Source organism: Lonchura striata, chromosome 4 (assembly GCF_046129695.1).
Source record: "Lonchura striata isolate bLonStr1 chromosome 4, bLonStr1.mat, whole genome shotgun sequence".
In the NCBI taxonomy this organism is placed as follows: Eukaryota; Metazoa; Chordata; class Aves; order Passeriformes; family Estrildidae; genus Lonchura; species Lonchura striata.
This window is the reverse complement of record NC_134606.1, coordinates 1,673,108-1,693,937: the sequence shown is the minus strand read 5'-3', so window position 1 is coordinate 1,693,937 and position 20,830 is coordinate 1,673,108. Positions and strand designations below refer to the sequence as shown.

Genomic DNA, 20,830 nt, shown 5'->3' with positions numbered 1-20,830 from the left:
CACAGGGTGGGGATCACACGGGGTCACTGGGGACACAGGGGGGACACAGAATGGGGACACGGGGGGGGGACACAGGGGGACACAAGGGGGTCATTTGGGACACAGAATGGGGACACACGGGGGTCATTGGGGCTGGGCTGGGGGCGCAGCACCCCCCGACCCCCCTGTCCCCTGCCCTGTCCCCTCGCTGTCCCCAGGAGGTGCTGCTGAAGCGCGCGGCCGACCTGGTGGAGGCGCTTTATGGGGTCCCCCACAGCAACCAGGTGTGCGGGGACCCCTCTGGGACACCCCGAGACCCCCCTGGCACCTCCCCAGGACCCCCCAACCTGGGACAACCCCGGGGACTCCCCAAATGTCCCCTGGGAACCCTCCAGACCCTTCCAGGACCCCCATCGTGGGACACCTCCCTGGGACCCCCTTGGGGACACCCCTGGGACACCTGGAGGGTCCTGGTCCCCTCCCCAGCCGTGTCCTGGCCCGGGTGTACCCCGGGAGGTGACACCAGCTGGGACAGTCCCTGGGAGGTGACACCAGCTGGGACAACCCCAGCCACCCCTAGCCCATCCCATGGTCACCCCAGGCTCTGTGGGTGGTGGGGTGACACTGAGGGTGACACCGAGGGGTGGCACTACGGGGCACCACCGAGGGGTGACACTGTGGGGTGGCATCGAGGGGTGACACTGTGCCGGAAGGTGACTTTGTGGGGTGGCATCGAGGGGTGACACTGCGGGGCACCATCGAGGGGTGACAAAGAGAGGTGACACTTTAGGGTGACACTGTGGGGTGGCACTGCAAGGCACCGTCAAGGGGTGACAATGAGAGGTGACACTGAGCATCACTGAAAGGTGACATGCTGTGCGGGAGGGTGACAGGATGGGGTGACACCGAGGGGTGACACCGAGGGGTGACATGATGGGGTGACACCGAGGGGTGACACTGAGGGGTGACACTGAGGGGTGACATGATGGGGTGACACTGAGGGGTGACACTGAGGGGTGACATGATGGGGTGACACCGAGGGGTGACATCGAGGGGTGACATGATGGGGTGACACCGAGGGGTGACACCGAGGGGTGACACTGAGGGGTGACACTGTGCCGGAAGGTGACTTTGTGGGGTGACATCGAGGGGTGACAGGATGGGGTGACACTGAGGGGTGACACTGAGGGGTGACACCGAGGGGTGACATGATGGGGTGACACCGAGGGGTGACACTGAGGGGTGACACCGAGGGGTGACACTGTGCCGGAAGGTGGCTTTGTGGGGTGACACTGAGGGGTGACACTGCGGGGCACCATCGAGGGGTGGCAATGAGAGGTGACACTTTAGGGTGACGCCGTTCTTGACGGTGACACTGCGGGGTGACACCGAGGGGTGAACCGTGAGGTGACACTCCGAGGCGGCACCGCGGGGTGCCACCCAGAGGTGCCACCGAGCCGTGCCACCCTCCCTCGGTGACGCCACTGCCGTGTCCCCAGGACGTGCTGCTGAAGCGGGCGGCCGACGTGGCCGAGGCGCTCTACAGCGTCCCCAGGGCCCCCGCGCATGTCACTGTCCCCTCCTTCGGCGGGGGACAGCTCGGCCTCGCCATGGGCGACTCCCCGCAGGGCTCCGAACAAGGTGCGCGGTGGCCTCGGGGTGGTGGGAGGGCTTTTGTCACCTCCCGGGCAGGTGTCACCTGTCACTGTCCTCTCAGGGCTCTGACCAAGGTGCATGGTGGCCTCATGGTGGCGGGAGGGCTTTTGTCACCTCCTGGGCAGCTTCCACCATGTCACTGTCCCCGCAGGGCTCTGACCAAGGTGTTCAGTGGCCTCATGGTGGCGGGAGGGCTTTTGTCACCTCTCCTGGAGGTGTCACCTGTCACTGTCCCCTCAGGACTCTTACCAAGGTGTTGGGTGGCCTCGGGGTGGCCTCAGGGTGGCCGAGAGGGCTTTTGTCCCCTCTCCAGGAAGAGCCACCATGTCACTGTCCCCTCAGGGCTCTGACCAAGGTGTGCGGTGGCCTTGGGGTGGCCTCAGGATGGCCGAGACGGCTTTTGTCCCCTCTCCAGGAAGAGCCACCATGTCACTGTCCTCTCAGGGCTCTGACCAAGGTGCATGGTGGCCTCAGGGTGGCTGGGAGGACTTTTGTCACCTCCCGGGCAGGTGTCACCTGTCACTGTCCCCGCAGGGCTCTGACCAAGTTGTGCAGTGGCCTTGGGGTGGTCTCGGGGTGGCAGGAGGACTTTTGTCACCTCTTTAGGAGGTGCCACCATGTCGCTGTCCCCTCAGGGCTGTGACCAAGGTGTTTGGTGGCCTCGGGGGGTTGTGTCCCCTCTCCAGGAGGTGCCACCATGTCGCTGTCCCCGCAGGGTTCTCGCGCAGCCCCGGGACGCCCCCGGCGCGGGGGTTCGGCCCCCCGGGCTCGGCCCCCCAGCAGGGCTTTGCCGGGGCCACCGGCGGCTTCGGCGGGGCCACCATGGCCGGGCTGGGGGTCCCCGGGTCCCCTCCGAGCTTCCTGAACGGCTCCACCGCCACCTCCCCCTACGCCAGTGAGTGACACCTCTGGGGACACCCCTGGGGGGGGGACTCGGGTTTCTAGGGGGGTCCCCGAAGCCGTGGGACAGCACTGGGGGGGAGTCCTGGAGTCATGGCCCCTCCCAGGGGGTCCCCAAAGTCATTGTGGTGTCCCAGGGAGTCCCCAGAGTCATGGGCCAGCTCTGTGGGGTCCCCAAAGCCGTGTGACAACCCTGGAGTGTCCCCAAAGCCATCAGTGAGGGCAGGAGAGGGAGCGGGGACATGGCCAGCAGAGGTGGGACAGCCCTGTCCCTGTCCTTGTCCCCATCCCTGTCCCTGCCCATCATTGTCATTGTCCCTGTCCCTGCCTCTCTCCCTGTTCCTGTCCCTGTCTTTGTCCCCGGTCCCTGTCCCAGCCCTATCCTTGTCCCCTTCCTTGTCCTGCCCTTGTCCCTGTCCCCATCCGTGTCCTGGCTCTGTCCCTGTCCCCATCCCTGGGACCATCCTGGCCCTATCCTTGTCCTTGTCTCTCTCCCTGTCCCCATCCCCGTCCCTGTCCCCTTCCCTGGATCCATCCTGTCCCTGTCCTTGTCCCAGTCCCTGTCTCTGCCTGTCCCTGTGTCCCATCCCCGTCCCATCCCTGTCCCCATCCCTGTCCCCATCCCTGTCCTTGTCCTATCCCCATCCTTGTCTCTGTCCCCATCCCCATCCCTGTCCCATCCCTGTCCCTGTCCCTTCCTTGTCCCTGTCCCCATCCCTGTCCCCATCCCTGTCCCTGTCCCCATTCCTGTCCCATCCCTGTCCCTTCCTTGTCCCTGTCCCTGTCCCTATCCCTGTCCCCATCCCTGTCCTGTCCCCATCCCTGTCCCTGTCCTATCCCCATCCCTCTCCCATCCCTCTCCCATCCCTGTCCCTGTCCCCATCCCTCTCCCATCCCTCTCCCATCCCTGTCCCATGTCCCCATCCCTGTCCCCATCCTTGTCCCCATCCCTGTCCTGTCCCCATCCCTCTCCCATCCCTGTCCCCGTGCCACCTCCCGTCCCCTCGCGGTGTCCCCCGCTGCCACCCGAGCCGTGTGTGTCTGTCCCCTCAGTCCTGCCCGCCAGTCCCCCGCTGGGCGCCTCGTCCGTCACTGTCACCTCGGGCCCGGGCACGGCCACCTCTCCCGGTGGCTTCTCCTTCTCGCCGGTGACGATGATCTCGGCCGTGAAGCAGAAGAGCGCCTTCGCCCCCGTGCTGCGGCCACAGGGGTCCCCCCCGCCCGCCTGCGCCAGCGCCCTGCAAGGTCAGACTGTCCCCAAGGCCACCGAGGCCACCAAGCTCTCTGACACCCCGCCCCGGGTGGCCCGTGCCCCGTGGAGGGTCCCCGCTGTCACCACACTGCTGATGTCCCGTACCTGGCCGTGGTCGGCTCTGCCCTGTGCCACCCTTGTCCCTCTCTGTCCCCAGTGTCCCCAGTGTCCCCGAGGTCCCTGACATCTGTCCCCAGCCCCATGAGGGTCCCCGGTGTCACCACACTGCTGATGTCCCGTACCTGGGCATTCAGGTCGGCCCTGTGCCACGCTGGGGCCTGTCCTCAGTGTCCCCATGGTCCCCACAGTCCCCGAGGTCCTCAATGTCCCCAACACACACCCCAGGTCTCCCTGCCCCACGGAGTGTCCCAGATGTCACCGTGCCCCCTTCCTGATGTCCCTGCCCATGTGACACCCATACCTGGGGTTGTCCCGTGCCACCCACGTTCCTGTCCCCAATGTCCCCAACACACACCCCAGGTCCCCCCTGCCCCACGGAGTGTCCCTGGTGTCACCATGCCACCTTCCTGATGTCCCTGCCCATGTGATGCCCATACCTAGGGTTGTCCCATGCCACCTGCATCCCTGTCCCGCTGTGTCCCCAATGTCCCCAACACCCACCCCAGGTCCCCCTGCCCCACAGAGTGTCCCTGATGTCACTGTGCCCCCTTCCTGATGTCCCTGCCCATACCTGGGATTGTCCCATGCCACCCACGTTCCTGTCCCCAGTATCCCCAATGTCCCCAGTGTCCGCAACACCCACCCCAGGTCCCCCTGCCCCACGGAGTGTCCCTGGTGTCACCATGCCCCCTTCCTGATGTCCCTGCCCATACCTGGGGTTGTCCCATGCCACCCACGTTCCTGTCCCCAATGTCCCCAGTGTCCCCAACACCCACCCCAGGTCCCCCCTGCCCCACGGAGTGTCCCTGGTGTCACCATGCCCCCTTCCTGATGTCCCTGCCCCTGCGACGCCCATGCCTGGGGTTGTCCCATGCCACCCGTGTCCCTGTCCCGCTGTGTCCCCAGTGTCCCCAACGTCCCCTGGCTGACGCTGTCCCTGCCCTGCCCAGAGCCGGCTTTCGAGGACTCGGACAAATTCCACGCTCCGGCGCGGCCGCTCCAGGGATTGGCCTATTCCTAAGGACGGCTCCGGACCCCCATCCCGCCGGGACAAGGACTGGGGACATCCCTGTCCCCTGGGCCCTCCCCTCAGAGATGGGTGGGGCCACCAGGAGCAGCGGGACCAGGGGACCCGGCCCCACGATGTCCCCACCCCGGGTGGCCCCGGCCTGGCCCGGCTGAGGAAATCCTGGAAGGAGCCAAAATTCCCGGGTTTGGCCTCGGGAGGAGGTGGAGAGAGCCGGGAATGGGGGCAGAGGAGGGAGCGGGGTGGAGGTGCCGGGATGGGCGGGAGGGGTGGTCCAGGATGGGAAGGATGGAAGCTCTGGAAAGGGATGGATGCTCCAAGGTGGGATGGAAGCTCTGGAAAAGGATGGATGCTCCAAGGTGGGATGGATGATCCAAGATGGAATGGAAGCTCCAAGGTGGGATGGATGATCCAAGATAGGATGGAAGCTCCAGGTGGGATGGATGTTCTAAGGTGGGATGGAAGCTCTGGAAAGGATGGATGCTCCAAGGTGGGATGGATGTTCTAAGGTGGGATGGAAGCTCCAGGTGGGATGGATGTTCTAAGGTGGGATGGAAGCTGTGGAAAGAGATAGATGCTCCAAGGTGGGATGGATGATCCAAGATGGGATGGATGATCCAAGATGGAATGGAAGCTCCAAGGTGGGATGGATGATCCAAGATAGGATGGAAGCTCCAGGTGGGATGGATGTTCTAAGGTGGGATGGAAGCTCTGGAAAAGGATGGATGCTCCAAGGTAGAATGGATGATCCAGGTGGGATGGAAGCTCCAGAATAGGTTGCATGATCCAGGTGGCATGGATGATCTGGGATGAGATAGATGCTCCAGGTTGGGATGGATGTTCCAAGGTGGGATGGATGTTCCAAGGTTGGATGGAAGCTCTGGAAATGGATGGATGCTCCAAGGTGGGATAGAAGTTTTGGAAAAGGAAGGATGCTCCAAGGTGGGATGGAAGCTCTGGAAAATGATCCAGGATGGGATGGAAACTCCAAGGTGGGATGGATGCTCCAGAATAGGGTGGATATTGAGGATTAGAGGGATGATCCAGGAAAAGATGGATGCTCCTGGGTAGGGGGAACAATCTGGATGGATGGATGGATGATGGATGGATGGATGATGGATGGATGATGTATGGATGATGGATGGATGGATGGATGATGGATGGATGGATGATGGATGATGGATGGATGGATGGATGATGGATGGATGATGGATGGATGGATGATGGATGGATGGATGGATGGATGGATGATGGATGGAAGGATGGATGGATGGATGGATGATGGATGGATGGATGGATGGATGGATGGATGATGGATGGATGGATGGATGGATGGGTGATGGATGGTTGGATGGATGGATGGATGGGTGATGGATGATGGATGGATGGATGGATGGATGGATGGATGGATGGATGATGGATGGATGGATGGATGGATGGATGGGTGATGGATGATGGATGGATGAAGGGATGATGGATGGATGATGGATGGATGATGGATGGATGATGGATGGATGATGGATGGATGGATGGATGGATGGATGGATGGATGGATGATGGATGGAGGGATGGATGGATGGATGGATGGATGATGGATGGATGATGGATGGATGATGGATGATGGAGGGATGGATGATGGATGGAGGGATGGATGATGGATGGATGGATGGATGGATGGATGGATGGATGGATGGATGATGGATGATGGAGGGATGGATCCATGGAGAGATGGAGGGATGGGTGGATGGATCCATGGAGGGATGGATGGATACTCCAGGGCAGGATGGATGATCTGGGACAGGATGGATGCTCCCAGGAGAGATGGATACTCCACGGTGGGACGGATGCTCCAGGTGGGAATATCCTGGATACCCCAGGATGGGACGGATGCTCCGGAGGGACCCGGCTCCTTCCGCCTTTCCCGGCTCTCTCCCCACTCCAATCCAGAGCTCACCCACAATTCCAGAATCCGATCCCAGAATCCCGGGTCTCTGCCTGTCCGGGATCAGGATCCTGGTGCCACCCGGGGCGTGGGGACACCGCGGTCCCTGTCCCCTGCCATTAATTATCGCCATTATTATCGATATTAATTATCAGAATCATTTTGCCCACAGGGAGGGGGGAGGTCCCTGAGTGTCCCCTCCCCCAGCCGGGAATTTTGTACATAAAGCGGGAAGAATTCCCACCATTCCCCCTTTTCCCCGCTCGGGGGTGGCTCGTGTCCCTCCCTCCCGTGTCTGTCCCCTCTCGGTGTCACCGCGTGTCCCCCCCACCCCGGGCTGGGGGGTGACCCTTGGGGACAATGTCCCCCCGCCACTCGCGGAGGTGGCGCAGGGCCTGAGTAGGAATTAAAGACCTCGTGGAAAAGCCGCGACTCCTCCCGGGATTTGTCACCCGCCTCCCCGGGATGGTGACACCGGTGTCACCCCGCTGTCCCCACCCCTTGGGGACACAGCGGGGATGTCCCCGTTCCCGTGTCCCCTCCCTGCCCAGGCCACCCCCCTGTCCCCTCCAGCTGCGGTGTCACCTCCTGTCACCTCCCCCCGCCCCCGCGCCGGGATGAGCGCAGGAGGAGCTGGAATTAATTGCGTTAATCAAGAAAGGTTAATGAGGAGGTGGCGGTGCCAAGGCGCGGGGGAGTGGGGGGGTGGCACAGCTGGCACCGGCGCGGGGATGGTGACACGGGGCTGGCACCGCGCCTGGGGACACCGCGTGGGCCCCGTGGGGACGGGACACGCGTGGTGGGGACGGGGGTGACACCGAGACCAGCCTGGGGTGGTGGCACCGTGAGTGAGCGCGTGCAGCACGGGTGGTGGGGACAGTCACGGGTGTTGGGGACAGTCACGGGTGTTGGGGACAGTCACAGGTGGTGGGGACAGTCACGGGTGTTGGGGACAGTCACGGGTGGTGGGACAGTCACGGGTGATGGGGACAGTCACAGGTGGTGGGGACAGTCACGGGTGATGGGGACAGTCACGGGTGATGGGGACAGTCACAGGTGGTGGGGACAGTCACGGGTGATGGGGACAGTCATGGGTGATGGGGACAGTCACGGGTGGTGGGGACAGTCATGGGTGATGGGGACAGTCACAGGCGTTGGGGGACAGTCACGGGTGATGGGGACAGTCACAGGTGGTGGGGACAGTCACAGGTGGTGGGGACAGTCAGGTGTTGGGGACAGTCACGGGTGGTGGGGACAGTCATGGGTGATGGGGACAGTCACGGGTGTTGGGGACAGTCACAGGTGGTGGGGACAGTCACGGGTGCTGGGGACACACGCAGGTGTTGGGGACAGTCACAGGCGTTGGGGGACAGTCACGGGTGGTGGGGACAGTCAGGTGTTGGGGACACACACGGGTTGTGGGGACAGTCACGGGTGATGGGGACAGTCACGGGTGTTGGGGACAGTCACGGGTGTTGGGGACACACACGGGTGATGGGGACAGTCACGGGTGTTGGGGACAGTCACGGGTGGTGGGGACACTCAGGTGTTGGGGACATAGACAAGTGTTGGGGACAGTCACAGGTGTTGGGGACATGCGCAGCTGTTGGGGACAGTCATTGGTGATTGGGACAGTCACGGGTCTTGGGGACATGCAGAGGTGTTGGGGACACACGTGGCACATGTAGGGGGACACTGGCATGGCACTTGGTGACACACACAGGAGTTGGGGACAGTCTCAGGTGTTGGGGACACGCAAGTGGCGCATGCCGTGGGGACACTCCCAGGTGTTGGGGACAAGTGGTGGGACACACATGTGACACGCTGAGGTGGCACTCACAGGTGCTGGGGACACTCACATGTGGTGGGGACACACATGTGACACACCGAGGTGGCACTCACAGGTGCTGGGGACACTCACATGTGTTGGGGACATACATGTGACACGCTGAGGTGGCACTCACAGGTGCTGGGGACACTCACATGTGGTGGGGACACACAGGTGGCAGAGACATGGTGGGAACATGCACATGGCACATGTGATGGGGACACACTCAGGTGTTGGGGACACGGAAGTGGCACTTGGTGTGAGGACGTGCAGAGGTGTTGGGGACACACGTGGCACCTGTTTGGGACATGCACAGGTGTTGGGGACACACAGGTGGCACTCATTGAAGGGACACACGTGGCACTTCCCATGGGGACATTGACAGGTGGTGGGGACATGAGGTGGGGACATGCATGTGGCACAGGTGGTGGGGACACACATGTGGCACATGGGAACATGCATGTGGCATGTGCTGTGGGGACACTCCCAGGTGGTGGGGACAAGTGGTGGGGACACACATGGCACTTGTCATGGGGACACTCAGGTGGTGGGAACTTGTCCAGGTGTTGGGGACACGCGTGTGACACGCTGAGGTGGCACTCACAGGGCTTGGGGACACACGTGACACACTGAGGTGGCACTCACAGGGCTTAGGGACATTCCCACGTGTTGGGGACACATGTGTGACACGCTGAGGTGGCACTCGCAGGGCTTGGGGACACACGTGTGACATGCTGAGGTGGCACTCACAGGTGTTGGGGACATTCCCACGTGTTGGGGACACACATGTGACACACTGAGGTGGCACTCACAGGTGTTGGGGACACTCACATGTGTTGGGGACACACACGTGACATGCTGAGGTGGCACTTGCAGGGCTTGGGGACACACATGTGACACGCTGAGGTGGCACTCATGTGTTGGGGACATTCCCACGTGTTGGAGACACACATGTGACACGCTGAGGTGGCACTTGCAGGGCTTGGGGACACACGTGTGACACGCTGAGGTGGCACTCCCAGGTGTTGGGGACACTCCCAGGTGTTGGGGACACACATGTGACACACTGAGGTGGCACTCACAGGTGTTGGGGACATTCCCACGTGTTGGGGACACACGTGACACGCTGTGGGGACACTCCCAGGTGTTGGGGACACTCGCATGGCACAGGGCTTGGGGACACGCGCCGCTGGCCCTTCCCATTCCCGTGGGCACCCTCGGCTTTGACCCCTCCCAAATCCCAATTTCCCCAAATCCCGAATTTCCCCCAAATCCCGAATTTCCCCCAAATCCCAAATTTCCCCCAAATCCCAGGTCCCAGTCCCAGCTCTGTGTGGTTTGGGATCACGGCCAGTCCTGGGATTTTGGGCTGGGAAAAGCAGGAATGGGATAAACCCAAAGAGGGAAAAGTGGGAATGGGATAAACCCAAAGAAGGAAAAGTGGGAATGGGATAAACCCAAAGAGGGAAAAGGAAAGAGGTGATGGATCAGGGGGATATCAGGGAAAAGGGGGATCCCAGATCCTGGATCCCATCCCAGTTTGGGGTGGGATTGGGATCCCAGATTCCAAATCCTGGATCCCCAATCCCATTTTGGGGTGGGATTGGGGATCCTAGATCCTGAATCCCAGATCCCATCCTGGTTTGGGGCGAGATCAGGAATCTCAGATCCTGGATCCCATCTCGGGTTGGGGTGGGATCAGGAATCCCAGATCCCAAATCCTGGATCCCATCCTGGTTTGGGGCAGGATCTGGAATTCCAGATCCCGAGTCCTGGATCCCATCCCCATTTGGGGTGAGATTTGGGATCCTAGATCCCAAATCCTGGATCCATCCCGCTTTGGGGTGAGATCGGGAATCCCGGATCCTGGATCCCATCCTGGTTTGGGGTGAGATTGGGAATCCCAGATCCCAAATCCTGGATCCCATCCTGGTTTGGGGCAGGATCTGGAATTCCAGATCCCGAGTCCTGGATCCCATCCCCATTTGGGGTGAGATTTGGGATCCTAGATCCCAAATCCTGGATCCATCCTGCTTTGGGGTGAGATCAGGAATCCCAAATCCTGGATCCCATCCAGGTTTGGGGTGAGATTTGGGATCCCAGATCCCAAATCCTGGATCCCATCCCCATTTGGGGTGAGATCGGGAATCCCGGATCCTGGATCCATCCCGCTTTGGGGTGAGATCAGGAATCCCAAATCCTGGATCCATCCTGCTTTGGGGTGGGATCGGGAATCCCGGATCCCGGATCCTGGATCCATCCCGCTTTGGGGCGGGATCGGGAATCCCGGATCCTGGATCCATCCCGCTTTGGGGTGGGATCGGGAATCCCAGATCCCGGATCCTGGATCCCATCCCGCTTTGGGATGAGATCAGGAATCCCGGATCCCGGATCCTGGATCCATCCTGCTCTGGGGCGGGATCTGGAATCCCAGATTCCAAATCCTGGATCCATCCTGCTTTGGGGCGAGATCAGGAATCCCAAATCCTGGATCCATCCCGCTTTGGGGTGGGATCGGGAATCCCGGATCCCGGATCCGTCCCGCTTTGGGGTGAGATCAGGAATCCCAAATCCTGGATCCATCCTGCTTTGGGGCGGGATCGGGAATCCCGGATCCTGGATCCATCCCGCTTTGGGGTGGGATCGGGAATCCCAGATCCCGGATCCTGGATCCATCCCGCTTTGGGGCAGGATCGGGAATCCCGGATCCCGGATCCCGGATCCATCCCGCTTTGGGGTGAGATCGGGAATCCCGGATCCCGGATCCTGGATCCATCCCGCTTTGGGGTGGGATCGGGAATCCCGGATCCTGGATCCCGGATCCATCCCGCTTTGGGGCGGGATCTCCCGGAGCCGCTTTCTGGGAAAGGCCCGGGCTGGAAAGAATTCCCAAAAATAGCCGGGGCGGGGCCGTTCCCGGCTGTTCCCACCGGGAATGGGAATCCCAGAGCGCGGCTGGGGACCCCCAAATCCCCCTGGGGACACCAAAAGGGAGTTGGGAACCCCAAATTCCCACCCCAGGGAAAACTGGGGGGGATTGGGATCCCAGCATTTCCTTCTTAGGGACAAGGAGGAGATAGAGGACCCCAAAATCCTTCCCGATGTCCCCAAAGCGGGGTGGGGACCCCAAAATTCCCTATTTTGGGACAATGGGGGGGTGGGGACCCCAAAATCTCTCACAATGTCCCCAAAGGAGAGGTAGGGACCCCAGAATTCCTGCTTTGGGGACACTGAGGGAGTGGGGACCCCAAAATTCCCTTTTTGGGGACAATGGGGGGGTGGGGACCCCAAAATCTCTCTCAATGTCTCCAAGGGAGAGGTAGGGACCCCAAAATTCCCTTTTGGGGGACACTGAGGGAGTGGGGACCCCAAAATCTCTCTCAATGTCTCCATGGGAAAGGTCGGGACCCCAAAATTCCCTTTCGGGGGACACTGAGGGAGTGGGGACCCCAAAATCGCTCCCGATGTCCCCAAAGGAGGGGAAGGACCCCAAAATTCCCTTTCGGGGGACACTGAGTGGGGACCCCAAAATTCCCTTTTTGGGGACAATGGGGGGGTGGGGACCCCAAAATCTCTCTCAATGTCTCCAAGGGAAAGGTAAGTACCCCAAAATTCCCTTTCGGGGGACACTGAGGGAGACGGGAACCCCAAAATCGCTCCCGATGTCCCCAAAGTGGGGTGGGGACCCCAAAATTCCCTTTTTGGGGACAATGGGGGGATAGGGACCCCAAAATCTCTCTCAATGTCTCCAAGGGAGAGGTAGGGACCCCAAAATTCCCTTTCGGGGGACACTGAGGGAGTGGGGACCCCAAAATTCCCTCTGGGGGACAATGTGGGGCTGCAGTGTCCCCAAAATCCCCGCAATGTCCCCAAGGGGCGGTGGGGGACCCCAAAATCCCCCTCAGGATACAAAAGAGAGGCTGGGGAACCCCAGAATCTCCTCCTGGGGACAACGGGGAGTTGGGGACCCCAAAATCGCTCCCGATGTCCCCAAAGTGGGGTGGGGACCCCAAAATTCCCTTTTTGGGGACAATGAGGGGGTGGAAACCCCAAAATCTCTCTCAATGTCTCCAAGGGAAAGGTCGGGACCCCAAAATTCCCTTTCGGGGGACACTGAGGGAGTGGGGACCCCAAAATCGCTCCCGATGTCCCCAAAGTGGGGTGGGGACCCCAAAATTCCCTATTTGGGGACAACGGGGGGTTGGGGACCCCAAAATCTCTCTCAATGTCTCCAAGGGAAAGGAAGGGACCCCAAAATTCTCTTTCGGGGGACACTGAGGGAGTGGGGACCCCAAAATTCCCTCTGGGGGACAATGTGGGGCTGCAGTGTCCCCAAAATCCCTCCCGATGTCCCCAAAGTGGGGTGGGGACCCCAAAATTCCCTTTCTGGGGACACTGAGGGAGTGGGGACCCCAAAATCGCTCCCGATGTCCCCAAAGGAGAGGTAGGGACCCCAAAATTCCTGCTTTGGGGACACTGAGGGAGCGGGGACCCCAAAATTCCCTTTTTGGGGACAATGGGGGGGTGGAAACCCCAAAATCTCTCTCAATGTCTCCAAGGGAGAGGTAAGGACCCCAAAATTCCCTTTTAGGGGACACTGAGGGAGTGGGGACCCCAAAATTCCCTCTGGGGGACAATGTGGGGCTGCAGTGTCCCCAAAATCCCCGCGATGTCCCCAAGGGGCGGTGGGGGACCCCAAAATCCCCCTCAGGATACAAAAGAGAGGCTGGGAACCCCAAAATCTCCTCCTGGGTACAACGGGGAGTTGGGGACCCCAAAATCGCTCCCGATGTCCCCAGAGTGGGGTGGGGACGCTAAAATTCCCTTTTTGGGGACAATGGGGGGATAGGGACCCCAAAATCTCTCTCAATGTCTCCATGGGAAAGGTCGGGACCCCAAAATTCCCTTTCGGGGGACACTGAGGGAGTGGGGACCCCAAAATTCCCTTTTGGGGGACACTGAGGGAGTGGGGACCCCAAAATCGCTCCCGATGTCCCCAAAGGAGGGGAGGGACCCCAAAATTCCTGCTTTGGGGACACTGAGGGAGTGGGGACCCCAAAATTCCCTTTTTGGGGACAATGGGGGGGTGGAAACCCCAAAATCTCTCTCAATGTCTCCAAGGGAAAGGTCGGGACCCCAAAATTCCCTTTCGGGGGACACTGAGGGAGTGGGGACCCCAAAATTCCCTCCAGGGGACAATGTGGGGCTGCAGTGTCCCCAAAATCCCCCCGATGTCCCCAAGGGGCGGTGGGGGACCCCAAAATCCCCCTCAGGATACAAAAGAGAGGCTGGGAACCCCAAAATCTCCTCCTGGGGACAACGGGGAGTTGGGGACCCCAAAATCGCTCCCGATGTCCCCAAAGTGGGGTGGGGACCCCAAAATTCCCTTTTTGGGGACAATGGGGGGGTGGGGACCCCAAAATCTCTCTCAATGTCTCCAAAGGAGAGGTAGAGACCCCAAAATTCCCTTTCGGGGGACACTGAGGGAGTGGGGACCCCAAAATCGCTCCCGATGTCCCCAAAGGAGGGGAGGGACCCCAAAATTCCTGCTTTGGGGACACTGAGGGAGTGAGGACCCCAAAATTCCCTCTGGGGGACAATGTGGGGCTGCAGTGTCCCCAAAATCCCCCCGATGTCCCCAAAGTGGGGTGGGGACCCCAAAATTCCCTATTTGGGGACAATGGGGGGTTGGGGACCCCAAAATCTCTCTCAATGTCTCCAAGGGAAAGGCAGGGACCCCAAAATTCCCTTTCGGGGGACACTGAGGGAGTGGGGACCCCAAAATCGCTCCCGATGTCCCCAAAGTGGGGTGGGGACCCCAAAATTCCCTTTTTGGGGACAACGGGGGGTTGGGGACCCCAAAATCTCTCTCAATGTCTCCAAAGGAAAGGAAGGGACCCCAAAATTCCCTTTCGGGGGACACTGAGGGAGTGGGGACCCCAAAATCTCTCTCAATGTCTCCAAAGGAGGGGAGGGACCCCAAAATTCCCTTTTTGGGGACAATGGGGGGGTGGGGACCCCAAAATTCCCTCCAGGGGACAATGTGGGGCTGCAGTGTCCCCAAAATCCCCCCGATGTCCCCAAGGGGGGGTGGCGCCGCAGCCCCGCCCCTCCCCCACCCCGGGGCCGGGTCCCTTTAAGGGAGGCGGAGCTTTGGAGGGGGGAGGGGGGAAAATCCCGGGATTTTTTTTTTTTGGGAAGTGGTGGGGGGGGGTGGGATGCAGAGGGGTGGGGAAGGGGACGATGCTCCGGGTCTTCGTCCTGCGGGCCGAAAATGTCCTCACGGGCGACAGCGACATCAGCGACACCTACTGCTCCTCCGCATTCCAAGGTGGATTTGGGGCGGTTTTGGGGCATTTTGGGGAGAATTTCGGGGAGGTTCGGCCACGCCCGGCTCGGTCCTAAAAGTTGGGATGAGGTTGGAAGAGCCGCGGGTCCCCCCCTGTCCCCGTTGTCGCCGCCACCCCTTTGGTGTCCCCTCCCCATTCAGCTCCAGAGGGGGAAAAAAAAATCGGGATTTAGGGGAATTTTGGGGAATTTTGGCGGTCCTAAAGGTTGGGATGGGGTTGGGAGCGCGGCCGGTCCTCGCTGTCCCCGTTGTCACCGCCACCCCTTTAGTGTCCCCTCCCCGTTCAGCTCCAGAGGGAGGAAAAAAAATCAGGATTTATTGGAATTTTGGGTTTTTTTTCGGAGGGATTTGAGGGAATTCTGGCCCGAGAAGTCGGGATGGGGTTGGAAGAGCCGCGGGTCCCCCCCTGTCCCCGTTGTCGCCGCCACCCCTTTGGTGTCCCCTCCTCGTTCAGCTCCAGAGGGGGGAAAGAAAAAAAATCAGGATTAATTGGAATTTTGTTTTTTTTTTTCGGAGGGATTTGAGGGAATTCTGGCCCGAGAAGTCGGGATGGGGTTGGAAGAGCCGCGGGTCCCCCTGTCCCCGTTGTCGCCGCCACCCCTTTGGTGTCCCCTCCCCGTTCAGCTCCAGAAGGGGGAAAGAGAAAAAAAATCAGGATTTATTGGAATTTTGGGTTTTTTTCGGAGGGATTTGAGGGAATTCTGGCCCGAGAAGTCGGGATGAGGTTGGAAGAGCCGCGGGTCCCCCCCTGTCCCCGTTGTCGCCGCCACCCCTTTGGTGTCCCCTCCCCGTTCATCTCCAGAAGGGGGAAAGAGAAAAAAATCAGGATTTATTGGAATTTTGTTTTTTTTTTTCGGAGGGATTTGAGGGAATTCTGGCCCGAGAAGTCGGGATGGGGTTGGAAGAGCCGCGGGTCCCCCCCTGTCCCCGTTGTCGCCGCCACCCCTTTGGTGTCCCCTCCCCATTCATCTCCAGAAGGGGGAAAGAGAAAAAAAATCGGGATTTATTGGAATTTTGGGTTTTTTTTTCGGAGGGATTTGAGGGAATTCTGGCCCGAGAAGTCGGGATGGGGCTGGAAGAGCCGCGGGTCCCCGCTGTCGCCGCCACCCCGGTGGTGGCATTTTTTGGGGACCCCCCTAAAGCCACCCCGGTCCCCGCGCGGTGCCGGCGCCGCGGTTATTTTGGGATTTTCCGCGCGGGGGGGGAGGGGACGATCCCAAATTTGGGAATTGTCCCTTCCCGGGGTCCCTTCCCGCTGGGGACAAAAGCGACACTGAGGGGACAAAGGGCAGTGACGTCACGGGTTGGTTGGGATATATATTTTTTTTTTAAATGGGAAAAAAAGCGGTTTTTTTGGGATTCCCCGGGTGTTCCTGGATGTGGGAGCGTTCCCGGTTTTCCATGGAATTCTCCCGGTGTGGGTGTGGCATTCCCGGTGTGCTGCTCGTCCGGAATTCCCAGGTTTTGGGGTTTTGGTGCTCCCGGAATTGTGGAATTCCCAAATCCCGGTATCCCGGGGCTGGGGCATCCTCAGGCCGTGTAGGATCACGAAATTCCCAGGGATTTATTTCCCATCCCTGAGGTTCCCAGTATTCCCAAATCCCGGGGTTTGGGGGATCCTTGGGGTTCCCAGCATTCCCAAATCCCGGGGTTTGGGGGATCCTTGGGGTTCCCAGCATTCCCAAATCCCGGGGGTTGGGGGATCCTTGGGAATTGCAATTCCCTGGGAATTGGCAGCATTCCCAAATTCCTGTGCTGGGTCATCCTCAGGCCTTGGAGCATCCCTGAATCCCAGGGGTTTATTCCCCGTTTTTGGGGTTCCCAGCATTCCCAAATCCCGGTGCCAGGTTATCCCTGGGGTTTCCAGAATTCCTGAATTTCCAATTATTAAATTCCCCATCCCTGGGAATTGCAGGATCCTCACATCCCAGGATTTTATTCCACATCCCTGGGGTTACCAGCATTCGCAAATTCCGGTGTTTGGGTATCGCTAGGATTCCCAGCATTCCCAAATCCCGGTGTTTTGCCATCCTGGATATTCCCAGCATTCCTGGCTCCCAAGGATTTCATTTCCCACTGCTGATTCCCTGGATGCGGTGATTGATTCCCCATTCCCGGGATTTGCAGATTCCCTGGATCCCGGTGCTGGGGTATCCTCGGAATTTGGAGCATCCCTGAATCCCAGGGATTCATTCCCCATTTTTGGAGTTCCCAGCATTCCCAAATCCCCGTGTTTGCCATCCCTGGGAATCGCAGCCTCTCCGAATCCCAGGGAATTATTCCCAACTCCCGCCCTCCCCATCTCCCCCCAATCCCAGCTCTCCTTCCCACGATCCCGTTTTTTTCCCAGCCCCTCCAGGGGCGTTCCCGTGCTGGGAAGGGCCGGACCGGGAAAAGGGGGTGGGAATGGGATAAGGGAGCGGATCCTTCTCCCGGCTTTCCCGATCCCGGCTTTCCCGATCCCGGCTTTCCCGATCCCGGCCATGCTCCGCTGCCTGCTCCAAAGAGCTTCCCAACTTCCCAACCTGGAAAAACGGGATAAACAAAGCGATCCCGTGGCCAGCCTGACATTCCGAGGTGAGGGAATCCCGATTTTTTTTTTTTTTTTTTTTTTTTTGGGAAGGAAGGGAGGGTTTGGAATATTTTTGGCTGCTTTGGAAGAAGCTCCCAGGAAAATCTGGGATCTGGGAATCTCCTAAAACTTTGGAAAATCCTTTGCTTTGCAGCTTTTATTCCCCTGATCCCAAAGTTTTTTAAACGCACGCCAGAATATCCCTGGGAATTCCATCCCTTTAAATCCTTGGATTCTGCACTGGGATGGATGTGAATGATCCCGCATGGAGCGGGGGTTATCCCATTCCCGAGGGATGGATTTCCTGGGAAAACGGAGGGGTTTGCACTCCCAAAATTCCCGCTGGAGGACGGCGCTGCCCTGGCATTCTCCTGGAGCACGGGAAAATGGGAAAAATCCCAAATTTTAACAAACATTTGGGAAAAGGTCCAGGTTTTCCATTCGGAATTGGGGGTGCTGCTGATCCCATTCCCGCCGGGATCCCTCGGGAGAATCCCGGGAGCTCCATCTTCCACCAAATCCCGATCCAGGGCGATTCCAGGGCTCGGAATCCCGGGGAAAATCGGGAAGGAGATGGGAATGAACCTCTGGATGAGGAAAAGCAGCGGGATGAGTTTTCCATCTTCCCAGAGCCGGGCAGTTCGGCTCTTCCCGATCCCAAATGGGGAAGGGGTCACTGAACGGTGGGAAAAGAGCGGAAACCCGGGAATATTTGGAATATCCCGGAGTCTCCCGGGATTTGAGTCACCTCCATTGTTTGGCCTTTTCCTCTTCCTCTTCCCGCGGGGGTCCCTCCCTTGGGATGCGGCGACATTCCAGGAGGGATGAGGGGGGCGTGGCTTTGGGAAGGGGGTGGGGTCTCTCCCCCCTCACGCCCCTGAAGCATTCCCAGGGTTGGGAATGTTGGATCTGGGGGAATCCCGGGATTCCCACCCACGGCGCTTGGGGAAACTGAGGCAGAATCCCGAAGTTTGGGAGTGGAATGTTTGGGATCTCCCGTGGCTCTTCGCACCCCGAATTCCCAGTCCTTGGAAACCTTTGGGTGCTCCTGGGGAAACTGAGGCACAGAAAAGAGGGAGTCCCATGGGATTTTCCAGCCTGGAACGGTTGAGGATCCAAGTGGGATCGTGGATCCAATCTCTGCATTCCCAACCCTGCTTGGGAACAGGGAATGGGGCTGGATCCTGATCCAGGGAATTTGGGAATCCCTGGAAGCTCAGCTACCCTTGGGAGCAGAGAATGGGATTCAATCATTTTTCCTAGGAATTCTTGGAAGTTCAGCTCCAGCTGGGAGCAGGGCATGGAGCCTGATCCTGGTCCTGGGAATTCTGGGAATCCCTGAAAGCTCAGCCCCAGCTGAGATCCGAGTTTCATTCTGGAATCCTGATCCCTGGGAAGCTCCCGATCCCCGGGAATATCCCAATCCTGATTTTTCTCCTTCCAGGTGTCAAGAAGAGGACAAAGGTCATCAAGAACAACGTGAATCCTGTCTGGAATGAGGTGAGAATTCCCAATCCCTGGATTTATCCCTGTTCCCAGAGGACACCTGAGTCCAGGTGACTCCCTGGAGCTTCTGCCCCCAGGAAGTTTGGGATCGTTCCCTTTCTTCTCTGGAATTCCAGGTAGAATTCCAACCTCTTCCCCTTCCAGCAAGGTCTTATCCTGACTCAGCATGAACGTTACAAGAAATTTCCATGGAATGGGAATTTTTCCAGCACTTTCACCCTTCCAACCCTGTCCTTGTGGTCCTATGGGCCGAAATTCCAAACAAAAAAAAAAGGGAATTTGGTGGGAAAACGGGCACAGATTTGGTGCTGGAGCAGCTCCTGGGATTTGTTCTTTCCTGGTAATCCATGGCCAAGAAAAACTTTTCCCCAAGGCAATCTTCCCGGTGGACTTGCTGGGAAATTTGGCTTTGGGAACGCTGTGATTCCGAAGGGGTTTGGATTCTCCACTTCCAGGTGCTGATCCTGGCCTCTCCCTCCTCTTTTTTCCAGGGATTTGAGTGGGATCTGAAGGGAATCCCCCTGGATCCCGATGCCGAGCTCACCGTGGTGGTCAAGGACCATGAAACCGTGGGAAGAAACAGGTGGGAAAAATTCCGGAGCCGGACACGGCCCCTTCTCCCTTTTCCCATTCCCGGGATTCATCCGGCTCTTCCCAGACTCCGCGGATTCCCTCCGTGGGATGATGGCCGTGGGAGGCTGGAGCCGCATTTTCGGGCTGCTCCGCTCGGAATCCGCGGGGAAATTCCAGCGTTGGAGGGTTGGGAATACACGGGGGGGTGGTTGTCTGGGGATGGACACTTCGGACGCTTGGCCGGGATTTGGGAAGCGTTGCCAAGATCATTCCCAAGGCACCGGCAGTGCCGGGAAAGGCGGCGGGAGCGGAGCCTCCGGTTTCCTTCCTCCGGCTGATCCCGGTGCCTCCCCATTCCAGGGGTTCCCCCGCGGATTGGGGGCTCCTGCTGGGTGAGGAATGCGGGAATTCCGGTGATTCCCAGCCTTTCCCGGCTCTGTGGGGTGGGAGAACTGCTTGGAAGAGGGAAAAAATAGAGGAAGGGATTTATTTTTAGGGGTAAGAGGTTGGGAATGCAGCCCAGGGAGGGAAGGATCCTGATTCCAGGGCTGGAGCCGAGGCTGGAATTGCTGCTGGGCTGAAATCCAAGGGAACTGGAATTTGGGGCTGCTCCAACTGCTGGGTGCCCATAAATAGCCACGGGAAAATGGGAGGAGGGTCCTGGATCCCGGAGCAGGAAGATTCTGGCTGACACCTCCCAGGCTGCTGCAAGCCCCATCCCAACCTGGCCTTGGATATTCCCAGGGATCCAGGGGCAGCCACAGCAAATCTGGGAATTCCATTCCAGCCAGGAATTCCTTGCCAAGATCCCAGCCCAAGCTCCCCTTTCCCAGTGGGAGCCATTCCCTGGCTCCTGTCCCTCTGTCCCTTGTCCCCAGTCCCTCTCCAGCTCTCCTGGAGCCCCTTTAGGAGCTCCGAGCATTCCCTGGAATTTTCCCTTCTCCAGGGGAACATTCCCAGCTCTCCCAGAGCAGAGGAGCTCCAGAATCCTGGAATGGTTTGGGTTGGAGGAACCTTAAATCCCATCCCAGCAATTCCACCCCATCCCTGTTCAGGGACACCTCCCACCATCCCAGGTGGATCCAACCCCAATGTCCAACCTGGCCTTGGACATTCCAAAGGATCC

The 20,830-nt window shown here is 59.4% G+C and overlaps 2 protein-coding genes across 9 annotated transcripts in view; both read left to right on the top strand.

Moving 5' to 3' along the window:
* Window positions 1-7,301, top strand: part of LOC110468714 (transcription factor COE4) — a 29,971-nt gene extending 22,670 nt beyond the window's left edge. Inside the window, exons 12-16 of the mRNA XM_077782671.1 lie at window positions 198-263; window positions 1,479-1,620; window positions 2,351-2,530; window positions 3,589-3,780; window positions 4,858-7,301. Coding sequence (XP_077638797.1) covers window positions 198-263; window positions 1,479-1,620; window positions 2,351-2,530; window positions 3,589-3,780; window positions 4,858-4,928 — 651 coding nt within the window. The 3' untranslated portion in view covers window positions 4,929-7,301. The remainder of the gene's footprint in view (window positions 1-197; window positions 264-1,478; window positions 1,621-2,350; window positions 2,531-3,588; window positions 3,781-4,857) is intronic.
* Window positions 7,302-14,932: 7,631 nt separating this feature from the next.
* Window positions 14,933-20,830, top strand: part of DYSF (dysferlin) — a 77,492-nt gene continuing 71,594 nt past the window's right edge. For 4 of the 8 annotated variants that reach the window (XM_077782668.1, XM_077782667.1, XM_077782664.1 and 1 more), the window contains exons 1-3: window positions 14,933-15,035; window positions 19,070-19,125; window positions 19,623-19,714. In XM_077782668.1, coding sequence (XP_077638794.1) covers window positions 14,948-15,035; window positions 19,070-19,125; window positions 19,623-19,714 — 236 coding nt within the window. In that variant the 5' untranslated portion in view covers window positions 14,933-14,947. Of the gene's footprint in view, window positions 15,036-17,536; window positions 17,631-19,069; window positions 19,126-19,622; window positions 19,715-20,830 lie in introns of those variants that run through there. The other 4 variants (XM_077782670.1, XM_077782669.1, XM_077782666.1 and 1 more) reach the window with 1 other exon arrangement.